The sequence below is a fragment of the Cyprinus carpio genome, chromosome A16 (assembly GCF_018340385.1).
Source record: "Cyprinus carpio isolate SPL01 chromosome A16, ASM1834038v1, whole genome shotgun sequence".
In the NCBI taxonomy this organism is placed as follows: domain Eukaryota; kingdom Metazoa; phylum Chordata; class Actinopteri; order Cypriniformes; family Cyprinidae; genus Cyprinus; species Cyprinus carpio.
The window spans coordinates 5,233,077-5,252,543 of NC_056587.1; the positions used below are offsets into that span (position 1 = coordinate 5,233,077).

Below are 19,467 nucleotides of genomic sequence, written 5' to 3' on the forward strand. Positions count from 1 at the left end.
TTTGCAAAAGTCAGTCATTAATATATGGTTGCTTAACTGCAAGCAGTTTGAGATTGCACTTTGCACAAGAATAGACTCAATATGTACATGGCAAACATTTAATACAGAGGCTCATATTGCTGGCACAGTATGTTGACACACAATGTTTGGCTCATTGAGATGTTTGCTCAAGCTGTTTCAGATGTATCATACTCTTTTTCTTGAAGATATTGACCAGAATGGCCTGCAATTCTGATATCTACTGTGCAAATGCTTCTCTTATAAATGATCAGTTCTGAAATTGTGGAAGAGTCAGCGAGAGTTTTATTTGCCTCAGCTTTCCTCACACAGACTTGTGTCTCCCATGGCAATCTTTATTTAGCTATGGTAGTGTGCTGACAGCTAAACAGCGTGTCTTTGTCAGTGGCATGCATGAAAGCGTTTGGTTTTGACCCGTCAGCACCTGCCTTTGAATGGCGGAGAATGTTGCATTTCTTGAAATTTCTTTCTGTTGCTCTTCTTTTGTTGTTGTATTAAGCAGCACTGGTGAACTTTGACCTTGTTTTGATGAAATGTGGAAATCTTTTCACGAATCTTGCTGTTTTGTGGTGAATGATCTTTTAATGTCATAAGCAATGAGTTTGAGATGTTAATAAGTACTCTGTCCCGCTCCACAGGTTGATGAACACTGAAAACACCCTGCTGCAGACGCGTGAAGAGGAGGGTGTGACGTATGAGCGGACGCTGGTGGCCTTAGAGTTTATAGACTGGCTCCTGCAGGAAGGTGAAATGCCCACCAGACAGGAGGCTGAGCATTTGGGACGCAGACTGCTGGAGCATGGCATCATTCAGCATGGTGAGAACATGGGCAGAACGGAGTCCTGCAGCATCAAAGTCATGTGGTCTGACCCCTGCAGATTGTGTGTCAAGTTCGATAGGGCCTGTAAAAAAAAATCAGTTAAATTTTATTTATATATATATATATATATATATATATATATATATATATATAATTATTTTTTTCATGCAACAAAAAATAAATATATAACAATTATAGTTTGTATTTTAAAAAATAAACACGATTAAAATTAAAATTTTGTTAAAATTTTGTTTTAATTAACAAATAATTGATTATATAAAAATGCATTTTAACTTATAAATAAAGATTAAGGTACACTCACGTGTATTAAAGGTGTGATGAAAATATTAAATTTTTACTTGATAATTACATTACATGACATTTTTTGTAGTACAATAAATGTAAACCTTTTCTTGAAAAAAAAAAGTTTGGAGAACTAAAATACATTAAATCAAACTTTCATTCGGTCTTTTAAATTAAACATAACTTTATAGTTATGAACCTATTGAACCAAGTCATAGATTGACGTGGCAACTAGATGGCATTGTTCCTGAATTATAGTTCATGGTTCGCTGCATGAGCTTAAAGGGATAATCCACCCAAAAATTTTAATCTGTTATCACAGATTATTAAGAATGTTGGTAACCAAACTGTTTATCCTCCCCATGAATTCCATAGTATTTTTTCCATACTATATGGAAGTCATTGGGGACCAATAACTGTTTGGATATCCACATTCTTTAAAATATCTTCTTTTGTATTCATCAGAAGAAATAAACTCATACAGATTTAGAACGACTTGAGGGTGAGGAAATAATGACAGAAGTTTAATTTTTGGTGAACTATCCCTTCACTACTGTTTATTTGACCATAGAATTGTAGTTTAATTTGCTCATCATGACATGCGTCAGCCTTTAAAATATACATGCATTGAAGTAACTGTGCAGTATTACGTCATTTGTGTTATAAAATATGTCATGGGGAGATTGGTGGAGTCATGACTCAACAAGAGGAATGACTCTTTGATGATCAGCAACAGATGGACATACCTCTGACCAGGAAATAGCCAAACACAGCGTGACACACTAGAACACATCTACACGAAAGGATTCACATGCATAATACACAGCCGTATACACACACACACAATACAGACCTGCATACACACACACACAAATAGTGGTTACCATAGAACAGAGCTATACCCATTGGTTCAGTCACACACACCCTACAGTCACATGCACAGCAGCACAATCAGAGCCCTGTTGGGTCTGATACAGTGTCTTTGTTTGACAGCTCCTTTCCTGTCAGATTTCTGCTGACTTTGAGAAATCTGCTAAAGGCATCACAGGCTGCCCCCTCTGACCTCTTCTTCCACTGCACAGAAAAACAAAAACAAACAAACACAAATGTTACATTAAAATAAACTTTTCAACACAATTAATTTAAGCCTTAAAAAAGATGCAATGGATTTTTTTTCAAATAGTTAAATGTTTTAGCTTATATATTATACATGTACAGTAATGTATAATAGTATAATAGCAACAACTCGCTTATTTTTTTCAGTTTAAATAAATGCAATAAATAAATAAATAAATAATGCAATAAATAAATGCTTGCCAAGATTCAACAGTTACTATATTCTTGTTTATTTTACTTCCTCATAACTGAATCAGTGTCTGTTTCTATATTATTATCATAGGCATGGAGATATTAAATAAAGCAAAAACCACACCAGAACTGAACAAAGGTTTGTCCCCTGACTTGAATTTAGCTGGCACATTTGGATACAGTCAATACAGCAAAAAGATCATGACAGGGCATCCTGGGAAATCTGCTGTTTTAAACCAACAAATCAGTGAAAAAAAAAAAAAAAAATGGAGAAGGATACGGTAGAGAGGAAAGCCTTTCAGCCTTTCTTGCTATTTTGCAACTTCTGGCCCCTCTCAGTCTCTAGCCGTCAGTGGAGAAGCCCCCTGACATGAAGTTGCATAACTGCAGTGTTTCCCACACATAGTCTTTACTTGGGCGGGCCGCCCTGGTTGAACGCCCAAGTATATTTGGTGAAACATTTTTGCTTTTATTATTTTTATTCAAACTGTCAAAATAGCAAACTGTGGACACTTCACGTGAGTAAGCTGGAAAATGGACCGGACTTTTTGCATAAAGGCAGAATACTTGATCTGCAAGACTAGCCATGTAGTGATAGTCAGACAATGAGGTAGTGTTTAGCTCATTTAGCTCAGCTCTCTCCCACACACATTTATCTGCATTCCTCTGCACCACAAATCTTATGCATGCACTGTGCTTCACTGCCCATAATGTATCTGTTTGATTTTGCTTGTTTTAAATCTTTTTTCCATTTTTTTTTTTTTTTTTTTGAAATATCAATATTTTATTGTGTATTGATAGCATAGTTACTCAATATTTTATATTGGTGAAAGGTGGAATGTTGTAATGATTTTTTTCCCGCTGTATGTCTATGAAATATTGACATGGCAGAACACAGTGCTAAACACTGTAACATTGTAAAAAAGTAAACTAAGTAAAAAAAGTAAAACTAAATCCTGTTTTTGAAATATGATGACTCATGGGATATTATACAAGAAGGGAGTTTAGGATTGCTCTGTTATACTCCTGCATAGGATTAAGGGATGGGATTCTAAAGTGGGACGTGCACCTCTTACACAAACACACTCGGTCTCACATACTTAGACTTGGTTAGACTGGTTTTCCTGCTTCTAGCACAAAAAAGATAAATAAATAAGAAGGGACTTGCTATTTTGCCACTTTTGCCCAGTTAATGGATTTAATAATACTTTTTACTTCAATTAAAAAAAAAAGCCTTAAAAGTAAAAACCAAAATACAAACAAAAAAAGTTGGGACACTGTAGAAATTGTGAATAAAAACAGAATGCAATAATGTGAAAGTTTCAAATTTCAATATTTTATTCAGAATACAACATAGATGACATATCAAAATGTATCATTTAAGGGAAAAAAAAGTTGATTTTAAATTTCATGGCATCAGCACATCTCAAAAAAGTTGGGACAAGGCCATGTTTACCACTGTGTGGCATCCCCTCCTTTTTTTATAGCAGTCTGCAAACGTCTGGGGACTGAGGAGACAAGTTGCTCAAGTTTAGGAATAGGAATGTTGTCCCATTCTTGTCTAATACAGGCTTCTAGTTGCTCAACTGTTTTAGGTCTTCTTTGTCGCATCTTCCTCTTTATGATGCGCCAAATGTTTTCTATGGGTGAAAGATCTGGACTGCAGGCTGGCCATTTCAGTACCCGGATCCTTCTTCTTCTACGCAGCCATGATGTTGTAATTGATGCAGTGTGTGGTCTGGCGTTGTCATGTTGGAAAATGCAAGGTCTTCCTTGAAAGAGACGACGTGTGGATGGGAGCATTTGTTGTTCTAGAACTTGTATATACCTTTCAGCATTGATGGTGCCTTTCCAGATGTGTAAGCTGCCCATGCCACACGCACTCATGCAGCCCCATACCATCAGAGATGCAGGCTTCTGAACTGAGCGCTGATAACAACTTGGGTTGTCCTTGTCCTCTTTAGTCCAGATGACATGGCGTCCCAGTATTCCAAAGAAAACTTAAAATTTTGATTCGTCTGACCACAGAACAGTTTTCCACTTTGCCACAGTCTATTTTAAATGAGAACAGAGAGAACGCCTGCGCTTCTGGATCATGTTTAGATATGGCTTCTTTTTTGACCTATAGAGTTTTAGCCGGCAACGGCGAATGGCACGGTGGATTGTGTTGAGAGAGAATGTTTTCTGGAAGTATTCCTGAGCCCATGTTGTGATTTCCATTACAGTAGCATTCCTGTATGTGATGCAGTGCCGTCTAAGGGCCCAAAGATCACGGGCATCCAGTATGGTTTTCCGGCCTTGACCCTTACGCACAGAGATTGTTCCAGATTCTCTGAATCTTTGGATGATATTATGCACTGTAGATGATAATAACTTCAAACTCTTTGCAGTTTTTCTCTAAGAAACTCCTTTCTGATATAGCTCCACTATTTTTCGCCGCAGCATTGGGGGAATTGGTGATCCTCCGCCCATCTTGACTTCTGAGAGACACTGCCACTCTGAGAGGCTCTTTTTATACCCAATCATGTTGCCAATTGACCTAATAAGTTGCAAATTGGTCCTCCAGCTATTCCTTATATGTACATTTAACTTTTCCGGCCTCTTATCGCTACCTGTCCCAACTTTTTTGTAATGTGTAGCTCTCATGAAATCCAAAACGAGCCAATATTTGGCATGACATTTCAAAATGTCTCACTTTCAACATTTGATATGTTATCTTATATTCTATTGTGAATAAAATATAAGTTTATGAGATTTGTAAATTATTCCATTCCTTTTTTACTCACAATTTGTACAGTGTCCCAACTTTTTTGGAATTGGGTTTGTATTAATATTTTGTTGAGTTTTGTATTTTGTATTTTTTTTTTGCCTTTCACTTCTAGATTTTAGACCATTGTGGCTTGACGGATCACGTCTTTAATCCTAGTACAATGACATATGACCTCCTCTATTTATGCATTTCTAATTTTTTCTCCCTAGTTTCTAACAAGCACCATTTTGTGGATGGCGGACTGCTTTACCAATTCAGGATGAATTTCCGGCGGCGGCGGCGACTGATAGAGCTTTTGAATGAGCGCTGTCGCAGCATACCGGAGAACCATGACAGCCCTTTCTGTCTACGCAAACAGGGCTCTGAGGGGGGAAACACCAGCTTCCTTTCAGGTTAGTCCACGATCATAAAAGAAATCTGCAGAGTGCGTGCACAATGGTGTTCATTACACCCAGTAGTTTGTTATATTGATTTCTAGATTTAGTGGACACAGCTGTGGTCATTTACAGTGGCAGGTAGACAATTTAATACATTTTTATTATTTCAAATAATTAAGTCTATTACATGATAATCAAGCATATGCACAAATAAATCGCAATAAAATAAATGTCCCTAAATTACTACTTTCAAAGACAATGTATTCTTCTGACAGACAGGTACAGCATTAAATGGATGGCACAAAAAGCTTTTACTAGTCCTCAAGCCGCCATTTTGATTGACAGTTATGTTAAGTTGTTCTCACATCCTGTGTATGCTTATGTGTGCTTACAAGAGCTTTCAGAAGAAAATTCATACAGTTTTTGTACTGAATGAGTACTAAATGCGTTCAAATACGGAAGGTTGTAGTTTCTGATCTCTACGGATTTTTCCAGATCTTGTTGAAATAGTTAATGCGTCAGATCTGATATATCTTCTGTTTTTTGTGACAAGTATGTGAAAGGTGAACGTGTAAAGACTAGCAAGCGTAACGTCATGTTTCGTCTAGTTATATTCCATTTCAGTCAATTTGTCATATATTAGTCAGTATTGGGCAGTATTACATATGTAACCTCAGTTTTTCAAACTGCTTCTGTTCTCGTAACTTTTTTAGATTTACAAAATTTAGATTCATGCTAGTGTTTTGACAGATTATTATACTAGACAAAGCTAGAATATAGCCCTTAATCATGTTGAATACTAAATTACAGTAAATGTAAGCCCAGATTCAGTTTCAGTTCAAGTGTTTTTCAGTATTGGCCTGTAGATTCAGAATCACGCCATCATGAGTCAGTACAGGAAGTTAGTTCAGTGTGTCTTGGGTCTGGGCCCTTCTGGTTCCTCTTCTCAGAGCGGAATAAAATATGAACTCTTAATTTTTCATGCCATGTGGTGTGGCCTTTGTTTAAACATACGCAAGTGCATAAATTTCATAACGGCAAATCAGGTAGATTAGTACACAACAATTTTTCTTTTTTACGGCATGTTTTGATGGCAATATAATCAGTGTTTTCTTTTTTTTTTCTGATGACAGTATAATTTGTTTATTAATTATTTGTTATTATTATTATTATATTAATAATTTTACACGATATTACTCAAAATAAATAAAATATTGAAAAAAAGATGGGATTATTTATTAATTTATTTCTCTTATTTATATTTATAGATTAATTTAGTTATATACTAAAATAAAAATTTATAACTTTATAATAAAATTGTAAATAAATAAAGCAATTTTAGTTTGATTAGCCATTTATTTAACTGATGTTTAAAAAGACCTACATTTCTAAGAATAAATGAACATGAAATATTTTGATAATTTCTATGTTATTTATTTGTATTAACATATTAATTTCTTTCTCCACATTCTAGTTTGAAGTACAACCTTTTTTTAGTTATAAAAATGTGAAGAGTGGTAGTGTTAAAGGGATACTCCACCCCAAAAGGAAAATCTTGTCTTTAATCACTTACCCCTGTAATGCTCAGCCCAGCGGGCTGGGTTACTAAAATTGGAATGGGGTCTGATTTCTCTGTGTGAGAGTTAAAACGTGTTAAAAGAATGACATAAAACAGAAATTTGGTTAAAAAGATTGTTGTATTTACAGGTTCACAACAAAAGACTTTAAAACACAATAAAACCGGGTAGACTCAGTCTGTTAAAAGAATACAGGTATTTTGTCCATACCCTAAAAACATCCAAGAATCCCCCTGTGTTGTTGAGTCCCAAATGTAAGTATCCAGCAGTGTATATACAATCCAGTCTAAGTGAAATCCAAGTGGCTGCAAGTGTCTGGAAAGGTAAGTCCAATAAAAGAAACTCCACAGTCCGGATGTGAGTGAAAGCTGTGAATGGCCTCCATGCTTGTTTGCCATGCTGCTCTTTTTATAGTGCTCCTGCTTCCTGTCAGGTGACTGATCACCTGACAGGCCAACCATACAGTTCTTAAAGACACACACACACACTAAAATGGTTAAGAGGCATAAAATGGACATAAGAAACATGAAAACCAATTAAAACTCTATAATACATAAAATCAATGTAATAAATAGAGCGGTTAAAACATGTCCCTTGTGTGACCTCGGCACCTCGGGGAAGAAACTGGACTCTTAAGAGTTCTGTCACCCGTTGTCCATAAAATGTGTGCCCTCTTTCCAGTGTGGCTTAAAATGTCTTTGAAATAACTTTGGCACGTTGTGGATGAAATTTGTGTCTTAAGAGTTCTGTAGCTGGGGAACCGTAGCCGTTGTAGAGAGGTGGCAGCTGGTACCAGCCTGGGTAGGTAGCGCAGTTCCTCCCTGGTGCTTTCTGTACCCAGCATGGCTGGCCTGCTGCTCCCTCTGTCGATTCCTCCTTCCTTGCTTGATGGTTGGTGATGAAGTGGGGTGAAGTGATGGATCTTTGCCTTGGTCGGTGACTGTGCACATTCCACATTCCCCCACATACTGCCAGACATCCTTTCGGACTGTAGGCCACCAGGCGACCTCCAGGATGCAGAGGAACGTTTTCAGTCGACCATGATGTCGCTCCGTTGTCCTGCTGTGGAGGCACTGCAGAGTTCTTTGGATCAAGGCCTTCGGAATGACGAGCTGCATTCTGTGCTGGCCGTCCTCACTCTTGATCCGTCTGTACAGTAAGCCGTGGTGGACAATGATGTGGGTCTGGTTAGTCTGGTGTGGAGAAGGGGAAATTGGAAGTGAGATGGAATCCTGTTGTGCCGTGATGACTTCCTCGCTGGAGAAGGGAAGAACAGAGAAGATGGTGGAGAGATCAGGCCCTGTTGATGTCTCGATGAGCGTGAGTCCATCCTTTGCTCTGTCGTCGGTCTGTGAAGCTGGTGAGACGGTGGTGCAGAAGAGTGGAGGTGCAGCGGAGCTGATAATGGCAGGTGCAGGGTTGGTGGTTTCTGTGTGAGGTGAAGGGGAGGGTTTTGGTTGTTTATTTTTATTTTTATTCTGTTTTTCTGTTTTTTTGTCTGTTTTTCTCGAATCATTACACAACCTCTTTTTCCAATGCCGCCATTTTCTCCTTCACATATTCCTCCATCTTAACAAATTTTAACTCCACACTCTCTCTTAAACACATTTCACGGTTAAAATGACTTTCGACAGAGTCTTTAAAATCCTTCACCATGTTTAAAACAATGTTTTTAAGAGAAAGTACTTCAGCACGAAGCTGGTCACAGTGGTGTAAAATCTGTTAATCGTTAAAATCCGCAGGAGTTTTAAAAAAAGCAGCACTTTCAAAATGGGTTGTCATCTTTCAACACTTTCTCAACACGGTTTAAAATCTTAAAACCATATGTAATATGTAATGCTCAGCCCAGCGGGGGTTAATAATATTGGTGTATTTACAGGTTCACAATAAAAGAAACTCCACAGTCTGGGTATGAGTGGAAGCTGTGAATGGCCTCCATGCTTGTTTGCCATGCTGCTCTTCTTATAGTGTTCCTGCTTCCTGTCAGGTGACTGATCACCTGACAGGCCAACCATACAGTTCTTAAAGGAACACACACACTAAAATGGTTAAGAGGCATAAAATACACATAAGAAACATGAAAACCAATTAAAACTTTATAATACATAAAATCAATGTAATAAATAGAGCGGTTAAAACATGTCCCTTGTGTGACAGTGTCATACCCCCATGTTGTTCCAAACCTGTAAAAGCTCAGTTCGTCTTCGGAACACAATTTAAGATATTTTGGATGAAAACCGGGAGGCCTGTGACTGTCCCATAGACTGCCAAATAAATAACAGTGTCAAGGTCCATAAAAGGTATGAAAGTCGTCATCAGAATACTCCATCTGCCATCAGACGTGCAATCCTTTTTGTAAGCGAATAAACGTGTGGGTGTGTTCTTTATTTGATGCTTTTTGCCCTACAATACATTTATGTTAAAAGGAGAACACTAAAAAATGTTAGGCCTTCGTCCAAACTGTTATTTCAGTTAGTAAATGCACACAAAATGGATGTTTACACTGCATAACATTATCTACATTGCACTGCTGGAATGACATTTTGAGCTGCGAGAAGTGTTGTGTGTATATTTTAGCTGATCTCTTTATTCTGTCTCTCACTTCCTCTTATCAAGTCTCTATCTAACCTTATTTCTGTCTTTCTCAATCTCCTTCCCCTTAGTGAGCCCCACTAAAGAGATAAAAGTGGTGTCTGCGGTACGGCGGAGCAGTATGAGCAGTAGTTGTGGCAGCAATGGTTACTATAGCAGCAGCCCCACACTCAGCAGCAGCCCTCCTGTGCTCTGCAACCCAAAGTCTGGTAAGAAAAGCCCCGTTATGTGCTCAAACACCCCATATATGTCAACTAATTTGGGTATTTCAAAACAACAAAATACACACATCATCTTTAAGTAGGCAAATCAGGTCAGTTTTGATGTCTTGCTGTCTTGAGGCTTCCTAATTTTTACACCATCTCTGCTCTCTTTTTATGGTTAAATCAAATGGCCCTACTTTTTATAGCACCAAAACACTGTGCATTTCTCAAGGCAGATACGACTTACTGAGATTCCGTAACCACATGCAGCTCTTTGTGAATTGCTAAGGATTGCTTTAGCCTGCTCTCTTTTTATGGTTAAATCAAATGGCCCTACTTTTTATAGCACCAAAACACTGTGCGTGTCATATATCTGCAGCAGATACTGTAGACGTCTACTGTGTTTATAAAGTGCTCCGTGGGTGGGTCAGAAGGTTGTGTGTTTGTGTGCTTCCAGGCCATAAAGCCACATCAGCTAGTTCTCCCTCTGTTCCGTTTGGCCTTCCTCCACTGTAATTGTGTTTGTTGACAGTAATTCTAAGAGGCGTCGGCCATGTAGTTTCCATGAACTTTTTCACCCCTCTGACAGAGATTCTCCTGGTTAACATGTATCAGCAGAATGAGATTATATTCAAAATAGTTCACACGGTAGATCAATAGTTCAGAATTTCCTTGTTTTTTTAGTAGTGCGGTCATATTTACCATTGCTCTCTGAAATTTTGTGGGAAATCCAATCATTTCAAGAGAAATCTGCAAGAGTTTCATGTGAGGGCAAGAAGTTCCCCACAAAGATTTCACATGTTCAGGTTGGTCATGCAAATTCTATACTTTGACAAACAGAAAGCTGGTTTGTTTAAAATGTGACTACTGTGTGAGTAATTCGACACTATTGCTAATCGACAATGGACCTTTTTCACCAGAATTTTACTAATATGTACTAATACTAATATGCCTTGTTCTACATTTACACATTAAAGCCCAAAGCGTATACATATAGTCAAGCACATAGCCTTTTAAAATGAATCTAAAGTCTAAAATATTATTCTTTGTTATACTACAGGGCTGTTGGTTGACAAACGTTCTAAGGTGTGCAGTTATTTCTGGCAAAAGGTCTTGACCGCCTTACAAGACCATATCACTTTTGATTTCCGTTGTTTCAAAGTTCCTTACAGCCTAAAACAGCAAAAGAACTAAAACCCACAATGACGCTGACCTAGCAATGTACGGCAAGCACATGCTGCCTTTTTCCCGCTCTCTCTCCCATATAAATGTACACACATACAGTACAGACACGTGTTGTTAGCACGCCTCTGAACATTTTATCAATAAAATAAATATGAACTTAAAAGTTACAAAACATTTCAGACTAGCGAGGTAATTACAGTGCTGTTCTTGAAACAGATGAACTTACAGTTTCGCTATTAGTAGAGACACTGCTGCCGAACACTGTCGAGATGCACAAACTCACAGAGGTAATTCACACACGCTTAATCTCTCTCTCTCTCTCTCTCTAGATGCACAAACTCACAGAGGTAATTCACACTCTCTCCCGTCAGCGTGGCATCAGATGTCATTGAAATTAAGGGATAAAATTCGTCATTTAAATAGAAAATGTTTCCCATTTCGACAAAGGCCCAAAATCTCCATCCCGTCATCAGTCACTCGTTAAATAATGTTTCCCTCGACCAAATCTCCAAAATGTACTATCAAAGTGGTATGGGGTTAAAGGATGGTACCAGTACGACAATGCCATTTGACACAAAACACAAGTATGTTGATTGTATGACTTCAGTAGGCTTCTGTATATAATATTTATAATATAAAATTTATCCTTTTGTGCTCATCCAGAAAAAAAAAAAAAAAGTCTTGCAGCTTTAGAATGAGTAAATGATGACAGACTTTCCAGTTTGGGTGAGAAATCCCTTTATCTCACATTATATTGAAGCTCCTCTCAGAGTGAAGGTGTTATCTTGCTTACTTGATGATGTTGTCTATCACTGCCCAGTGAATAATAACAAATAAATCTGAGAAGAAATAACTGGAACTGATTGTAAAATACATTTTCTCTTTACCCTTATTTTACTATATCTCAATCTGTTTTATCCAACTCTGTCTCCCAATCTGAGTGAATGTTTGTGTGTGGAGTAGTAAACTTATTGGAAGTGATTTTAAAATCAGTAGTAGTACACAAGTAGTGTGTGTGTTTATGTGTGTGTGTGTATGTGTGTGTGTGTGTGTGTGTGAGATAGAGAGAGCCTGGAAAGAACACATTGTCCCCTTCAGGAAAGGCGAGGAGCACAGCCAGCAGGCACAGAGACAGAAGAACATTTTATACACACAAACTCAGGCTCCTCCTCCTCCTCCTCCTCCTCCTCTTCCACCACCAAATTAGAACATTGGCCTCCATGGCGATCCAACGCAAGCCTGAAGCATGCCTGCAATGAAGCATTCCAGACCTAGCACATGACTCAGCCTTCACTTTACCACAGCACAGCTCCCGCTCCCGCTCTGCACTGCCCCAGTACAGTGAGGCCCACTGTTCAAACCAGACCTGTTTTTTATCCAACAACAACGCAGATCCAAAATGCATTCTGTCATCAGAACATTCAGCATTAGAACATGTTGTACATTTTGAATTTGTAAGGGAAATACAGTAGGCTGCTTTTCCAGATGTTGTGCTTTTTGCCTGTGTGTGTGTTTGGTGTTGTTTTTGTTTTTTTTTACATGAAACACTGGTGTGTAAGGAGACGAGCATGTTCTGGGTTTGGCAGGGCTGTTGCCTGCCTCTGATTGGTCAAATTTCTCATCCAATCCTGGGATTACTGAGCTCCCCTCCCACAATGGATGAGAACAAAATGAAAAAGTGAATAAGAGAGAATGAGAGAAACAGAGTGAGGCCTGATACATCTACTTATGTACTTTATGTTCTCTCTCTCTCTCTCTCTCTCTCTCGCTCTCTCTCACACACACTTAATTCTTTCTCACTTAACTCACACTTAATTCTTTCGTTATAAAGGATGTGGCATTGTGTGTGAAAGGTTTCAGGCACGTACAGAGTGACTATAAAAGGGAAATGGAAAGGGCCTCGTAGTCAAGAAAATACATGGCTTTGTGCTCCATATATGCACACATACACTGAATATTCTTTAAAAAGAAAGTTCACCCTAAAACAAACATCTGTCCTTGTTTACTCACCCTAATATCATTCTTAGCGTGCATGCTTTTAATTTTTTGCCATTTATTATTATAATTTTTTGCTGTTAAGGGATCTTGTCTGTCAAGAACCAAACTTGACAAATACACACCAAATAATTTGTCTGTTTCAAAGTCAATTTTAATTAAATATTTTAATCATTAAATTTAAAAATTAAATTAAATTAAATTAATTTAAATTTAAATTAAATTAATGCATTTAGCAGACGCTTTTATCCAAAGCGACTTACAGTGCATTTTTTGATAGCCTGAATGAGGCCTGATAAATCTACTTATGAATTACTTATTAATTACTTATTAATTAATTTTTTTAATCATATTTTCTTTATTTTTTTATATTATTACAGTTCCATTATTCATTCTGCTTTCTAAATTTAAATGATCAATACTGATTATTTTATTTAGTAACAAAAACAAAATTCAAAATTTTTCTTTCATGAATCTTAAAATTGTCCATGTAAATATGATCAGAGATGAACATACAAGTTTCTTCTTGCCATAGATACTAATTTGTTTACTGAGGGTTGCAAGGCAATTTTTAGAAATAAGCCAATAAATAATAAATTATTTGATCAAAAATGCAGTAATATTGTAAAATAGTATTACAATTGAAAATAATTGTTTCTATTTTAATAGACTTTAAAATGTTATTTATTTCTTTTCAGTTTTATACATCTAGCAGTAAATATCTAATAGTGGCTAAAAAAAAAAAGATATGCTGAAAAAGAATAAATAAAAAGTCTCCATATCTCCATAAAGATTCTTCAAAAATATGAGAAAATAACAGCATACATGTATGGAATGATTTTTTTTAGAAAACTATTTGTTGTAGACTCTACCTTCTCTGTTATTTGCAATGTCCTTGTTATTACTCTAAAAACTGGGCTCTGATCAGCCAATTAGGGTCAGTAGTTGTGGACATGGATCAAGTGGTTCAGTGTTGGCTCACTTATTACATTACTGATGAAGAGATCAGGCTGATTAGAACCTCTTGTGCTAAATTAGACCATAAGAGTGATTAAACACAAACCTTCATTACATCTAAATTACCATCTTTCTCTCTGTGTCCCTGAAGAAGCATATGTTTTGTTTCAGGATGTCTTTGAGTGGACTTTTGGACTGCAGTATTACATAATGCGAGTAAAGCAATTAATTAGTAGTGAATCAAACTTAAACCTGATTCTTTTATACCATGTGCTAAATAGTCACATGATGTTTTACTGTCATGAAAATGGGCTTAGAGTTCATGACTGAGGAACATTGTGTGTATATTATTTACAGTGCTGAAGAGACAAGTGAGCCCAGAGGAACTTCAGGCTCCTGGTGGACTTTACATAAAGAAGACATTCACAGTAAGTCACTCACACACACACTCATGCCAAATGTGCTCAGGCTCCAAGCTTTAATTGCATAATGTACTATGTTTGGTTCTGAGAAAGTTCAGAACTAAAAATAGCGAGAGGAAGTTTCTCCTCAGATGCATGTGATGATTAGAATCATCAACTGAATCAACAGGAAAATCCAAGTGCAATTTAGGAGCCTTTGAAATTTGATACTCTGTCTTCAGCTGTCATGTACCTACCTAACTGTGTTTTGTCATGTATTATGCTGTTTAAAATCAGTGCTGAATGCAATATGCACAACACAACCATATTTAAACCATATTGCTCCACCACTGCAGCAACGGCATTTGAATTGAATTTTTAAAATGGCCAAATATATATACACAATCTTAAGTTAATGTGCTTGGATGTATGTGTTTGCAGATTGTGGGAGATGCAGTGGGCTGGGGATTCGTGGTGAGAGGAAGTAAACCCTGCTACATCCAGGCAGTGGACCCTGGCGGACCCGCTGCAGCAGTGGGAATGAAGGTACTGTAGTCATCCTGCAAAAGGAAAATTGTTGTAGTGAGATAACATTACATCCATATTTTATTCTATTCTGTCCCCTTCTACAGGGATGCACCTTAAAATTAACTTTGGCTGAACCAATAAGCCAATAATTATTTTCAAGTTATGGCCAATAACCAGTGAATGGACACAACCCACTCCGATGGCTCTTAAAGGGATAGTTCATACAAAAATGAAAATTTGCTGTTATATATATATATATTACCAAAATTTCACTAATGTGACTGCACCTTTAGAGGAGAAAGTGCTCTTTATAAAATAGTGCTCGTAAAGGGTTTAGTTTTGCCATATTACATGCTATTCCTTTAAGTTAAAGCTAGATTATGATCTAAGAGATAGAGATAGATCAAGATGAAAGAGATGACAAAATACTCAACTACACTTACCTAGTACCCACAGTCATTTAGGTTTGACCTTAAGCACAATACACGGAGTAAAGCAATCATACGGAGTGGAGCAATCATAATGTCCTTTGGTTGCTGATGTGAGTACATTCTCCTCAAGAACACTCAAAATATAGTCTGTTTTCCAGATGTTTCTTCATGCATACTGGATGTGTGTGTGTCTAATTTACAGTAGTGACAGATGGAATAATACCTGCCCTTTAAACAGTGACCTTAATTTACACCCATAACGAACCATTATGGTTATGCAACTTGAAAAAAAAAAAAAAAACTCATTACATAAGGTCATGTTTGCAGAATGAGAATGTGCTTAGTCAGTTTCTGAGCTAAAAGTGTTGTGCTATTTAAAGACAGAGGCTGTAATACTGCACCTGCCCTGCTCTCAGTGTCATCTTTTTGTTGTAATGAACATTGTTCAAAAAAAAAAAAAAAAAAAAAAAAAAAAAAAAAAAAAAAATATCTAAAAAAAAAAACTAAAAATATATAGATATATATATATATATATATATATATATATATATATATATATAGCATATATATATATATATATATATATACACGTATATACATACACACACACACAAGGACCAAATGAGCAATCTGCTATTCCTAACTATTTCATTTTTTATTTTAAAAATGGTGTTTATGCTACAAATGGCTTAAAAAATGGTGTTTATACTACAAGTGATAGTATAGTGATAGTATAGATAGTGATAGTTCCTTTTAGTTGAACATAATTTCATAAGAAGCTGTCATAACTCAAAAAGACGGATGTAAACTGAGCCAAGCATTTGTTTTTAGGATGAACCTCTTAGTACAAAGATTACAACTGCTTGAGTTGTAAACATGCACCAGTGTACAAATGATGCCAAAACAGATGTTCTGAACACATGCTGACAATTAAGCAAAATGGCAAGCTTTCAAATGGTGTTTATTTATCATTCGATGCTCATAACGGTAATGGTATGACTCATTTCTGATGGTAGTGCAATTACGGGTTTACCAGCAAGGACATAAAGGGTATTAGGTTATGCAGAACCTCTCCAAGAATTAATATAGCTGATTTTAAAAAGCACTCCTTTACTGTTCTCCTGAAAAGTGTGATTGTGTCATGTTGCTGTTCTGAGAAAGATTATGATCCATTTATTGTGTCATATATGTGGTTTATATGCTCTGTGTTCATTATATTGTTTTTCAGCACTTTTATGTTATTATCAATGTACAAAAAGGGTGTATCTAGTGTAACCAAACATATAAGTCTTGTTGTTTTGCCTTATTACAGTTTACTCATTCACATCTCTACAGGTGTGTCAGTTTTTGGTGGCGGTTAATGGAATGAATGTGCTGAATCTGGACTACAGGACTGTCAGCAACCTCATCCTCACTGGCCCCAGTACAGTGTTCATGGAGGTTATGGAGGAAGCAGAATACTGAAGACGAGCTCACAACAGCTCTTTAGTCTTTCTGTTCTTCTCAATCTCTTTTCTCTTTGCTGGATTTTCTTCAGTGGGTCAACTTTCTTCAGTTTAGGGGCAGCTGTGGCCTATTGGTTAGAGAATTGGACTTGTAACCAGAAGGTTGCAGGTTCGAGTCTCAGCGCTGGCAGGAGTTGTAGGTGGGAGGGAGTGAATGAACAGCGCTCTCTTCCACCCTCAATACCCATGGCTGAAGTGCCCTTGAGCAAGGCACTGAACCCCCACTTGCTCCCCGGGCGCTGGATATAACTGCCCACTGCTCCAGGTGTGTGTTCACGGTGTGTTCACTTCTCACTGCTGTGTGTGTGCACTTGGATGGGTAAAATGCAGAGCACCAATTTCGAGTATGGGTTACCAAAATGTCACGACTTTCACTTTCACTTTTCACTTTCACTTTTAATGTTCGGTTCAATGGAATGTACAGAGAAGTGAACTCTTGATTCCGTTCATCATTTCGATTCAAATCATTAGCTTAAAGAGCATGACACTCTTCCATGCTTTGAAATCTGTGCCTCCTATCGGCTCCTCATTGACTGTTACGGGTCCATGACAGTTAAGACTGTAACTGGACAGATTATATGGGAAAAGCAGCTGCCAGATATAATTTTTATCTGAACCGAAGTATTTAAAACACTCTTGGTAGGTTTGCAGAACCAGTGAAAAAACTAATATATGTGTGCCATTCAGGTGAGTGCACAATTCAGGGCTCTTTTACGACTGTTTCATTATTTAGAGTTTAGGCTGTGAGATTTGGAGAGTAAAGGAATACCACATTGTATCAGGTTTTTTTTTTGTTTATTTGACTTTGGTAAATTAATGGCATCACATTGTGTGGTTAGTTTTAAATAACCGTTTTATAATCCCTGTCATGCTTGCCGGGACTTAGTAAAATAATATATACTGACATAAATGCAGGGGACAGCCAACAACAACACTTACGGACTTTTAAGTGAATCTTGAGAGTGAATGTTTAAAAAGCTACGCACATCAGAAATTTGCTGTTGTACTATAACTCATGTCTTGTTTTAAAAGTTTATTGTGAAATTAGTTTAAAGGTTCTGTCTTTTGTCTCAGTGCCATCAAAAAGGCAAGTAGTTACCTGTATAATGCTAATATTATATGACATCATTGAAAATTTCATTTTATAAAAGAGTTACGGCAGAAATGTTGTATACTTTACAAAAGTTTGAGAACGCAGACAATTTAATAATGTGCATTATTATTCCAATTGTGATTTTATTCAGGTAAGTTGCTATTGACTTTAACTAACCAGCTTAGTGATTATCTTCAAACCTTTAAACTCTCGGTCCACTTTAACAGAGGTTGATATGAAAGAGAAAAGTGGCTTAAAAAATGCTAATTATGAATTGTGGTCACAGTCAGAGACATTTCGGAACACAACAATGCTCAAAACAGAGTTGTGTGTCTATATGAGTCTGCTTTCATGTACTTGCATAGAGTATTTTTACTTACTGTTTTAACTTTTAAACTTACTGCCATGGAAAATTTAGAAATGTCATGTAGTGTTCATAGAGTAAATCAGTCGATAAGACAACAGTCTATGGATTCACTCACCAAATTATGTAACTAGTTTAAGAAATACATTTGTAATTCTATCTAAGGATTTATTAGAGAAATTGGAAATATACAGTAGTGCTGTATATGCAAACTCCTATATGCACGTGTATTGTACAAAGCAGGCATCTGTGTAAGAATGAAGACATGTCATGACAAAACACGTTTATTATGTGCTCATCTTCCACGAAATCCTCTGTGGGATTTTTTTTTTTTTTTTTTTTTTTTGCAGGTTGCTTATTGTGCAATTGTACTCATTTGTATCAATGAGAATGACAAACAAGTCACATGATCTTTTGTTTTTAATGATAGTAAGCTAGAATCTTTTGCCTTAATGATATGTATTGTGCTGCTAATTTTCACGGATGAACACGTAAAATCATTAATGGTAAAGTCCTCTTTTAAAGACAGTATGGGGGTGAAAATGACAATCAGCATTAAGGTAGTCTGTTAAATACTGGGCCAGATATGTGCCACATCTTCCTCACTGCCGGAAGTCTGAGCTAATCTAATATTCATATAGTTCTTCTGTTCTGAAATAAAATAAAAATGAGAGTTTCATCCAAAACTGGAGTTCAGTGCAGCTGAGTGCAATGCACATGTGTCTGTTTAAAGGGATAGGTCACCAAAAAAATAAAAAAAAATAAAAAATAAAATCTGTCATTTACTCACCCTCGAGTTGTTCCAAACCTGTATGGGTTTCTTTCTTCTGCTGAACACAAAATAAGATATTTTGAAGAATGTTGGTAACCAAACAGTAGCCTGACATCTGTAGTAATCGAATGGCTAAAGGAAACTGTTTATTGTTGTTAAAGGAAATTGTTTATTAAACGCTTTGATTTAAACATTTTAGAAGTCTTCTGTGTCTTTAAACCACGATTCTTAAAACCACATAAGTCATATCAGTAATCTTTCTCTCTTT

At 36.8% G+C, this 19,467-nt stretch overlaps 1 protein-coding gene across 2 annotated transcripts in view; it reads left to right on the top strand.

The window, feature by feature from the left end:
• Positions 1-19,395, top strand: part of LOC109095304 (DEP domain containing MTOR interacting protein) — a 28,787-nt gene extending 9,392 nt beyond the window's left edge. For both annotated transcript variants that reach the window (XM_042772188.1, XM_042772187.1), the window contains 6 exons: positions 657-835; positions 5,429-5,611; positions 9,837-9,974; positions 14,463-14,533; positions 14,948-15,052; positions 16,801-19,395. In XM_042772188.1, coding sequence (XP_042628122.1) covers positions 657-835; positions 5,429-5,611; positions 9,837-9,974; positions 14,463-14,533; positions 14,948-15,052; positions 16,801-16,929 — 805 coding nt within the window. In that variant the 3' untranslated portion in view covers positions 16,930-19,395. The remainder of the gene's footprint in view (positions 1-656; positions 836-5,428; positions 5,612-9,836; positions 9,975-14,462; positions 14,534-14,947; positions 15,053-16,800) is intronic.
• The last annotated feature ends 72 nt before the right edge of the window (positions 19,396-19,467 follow it).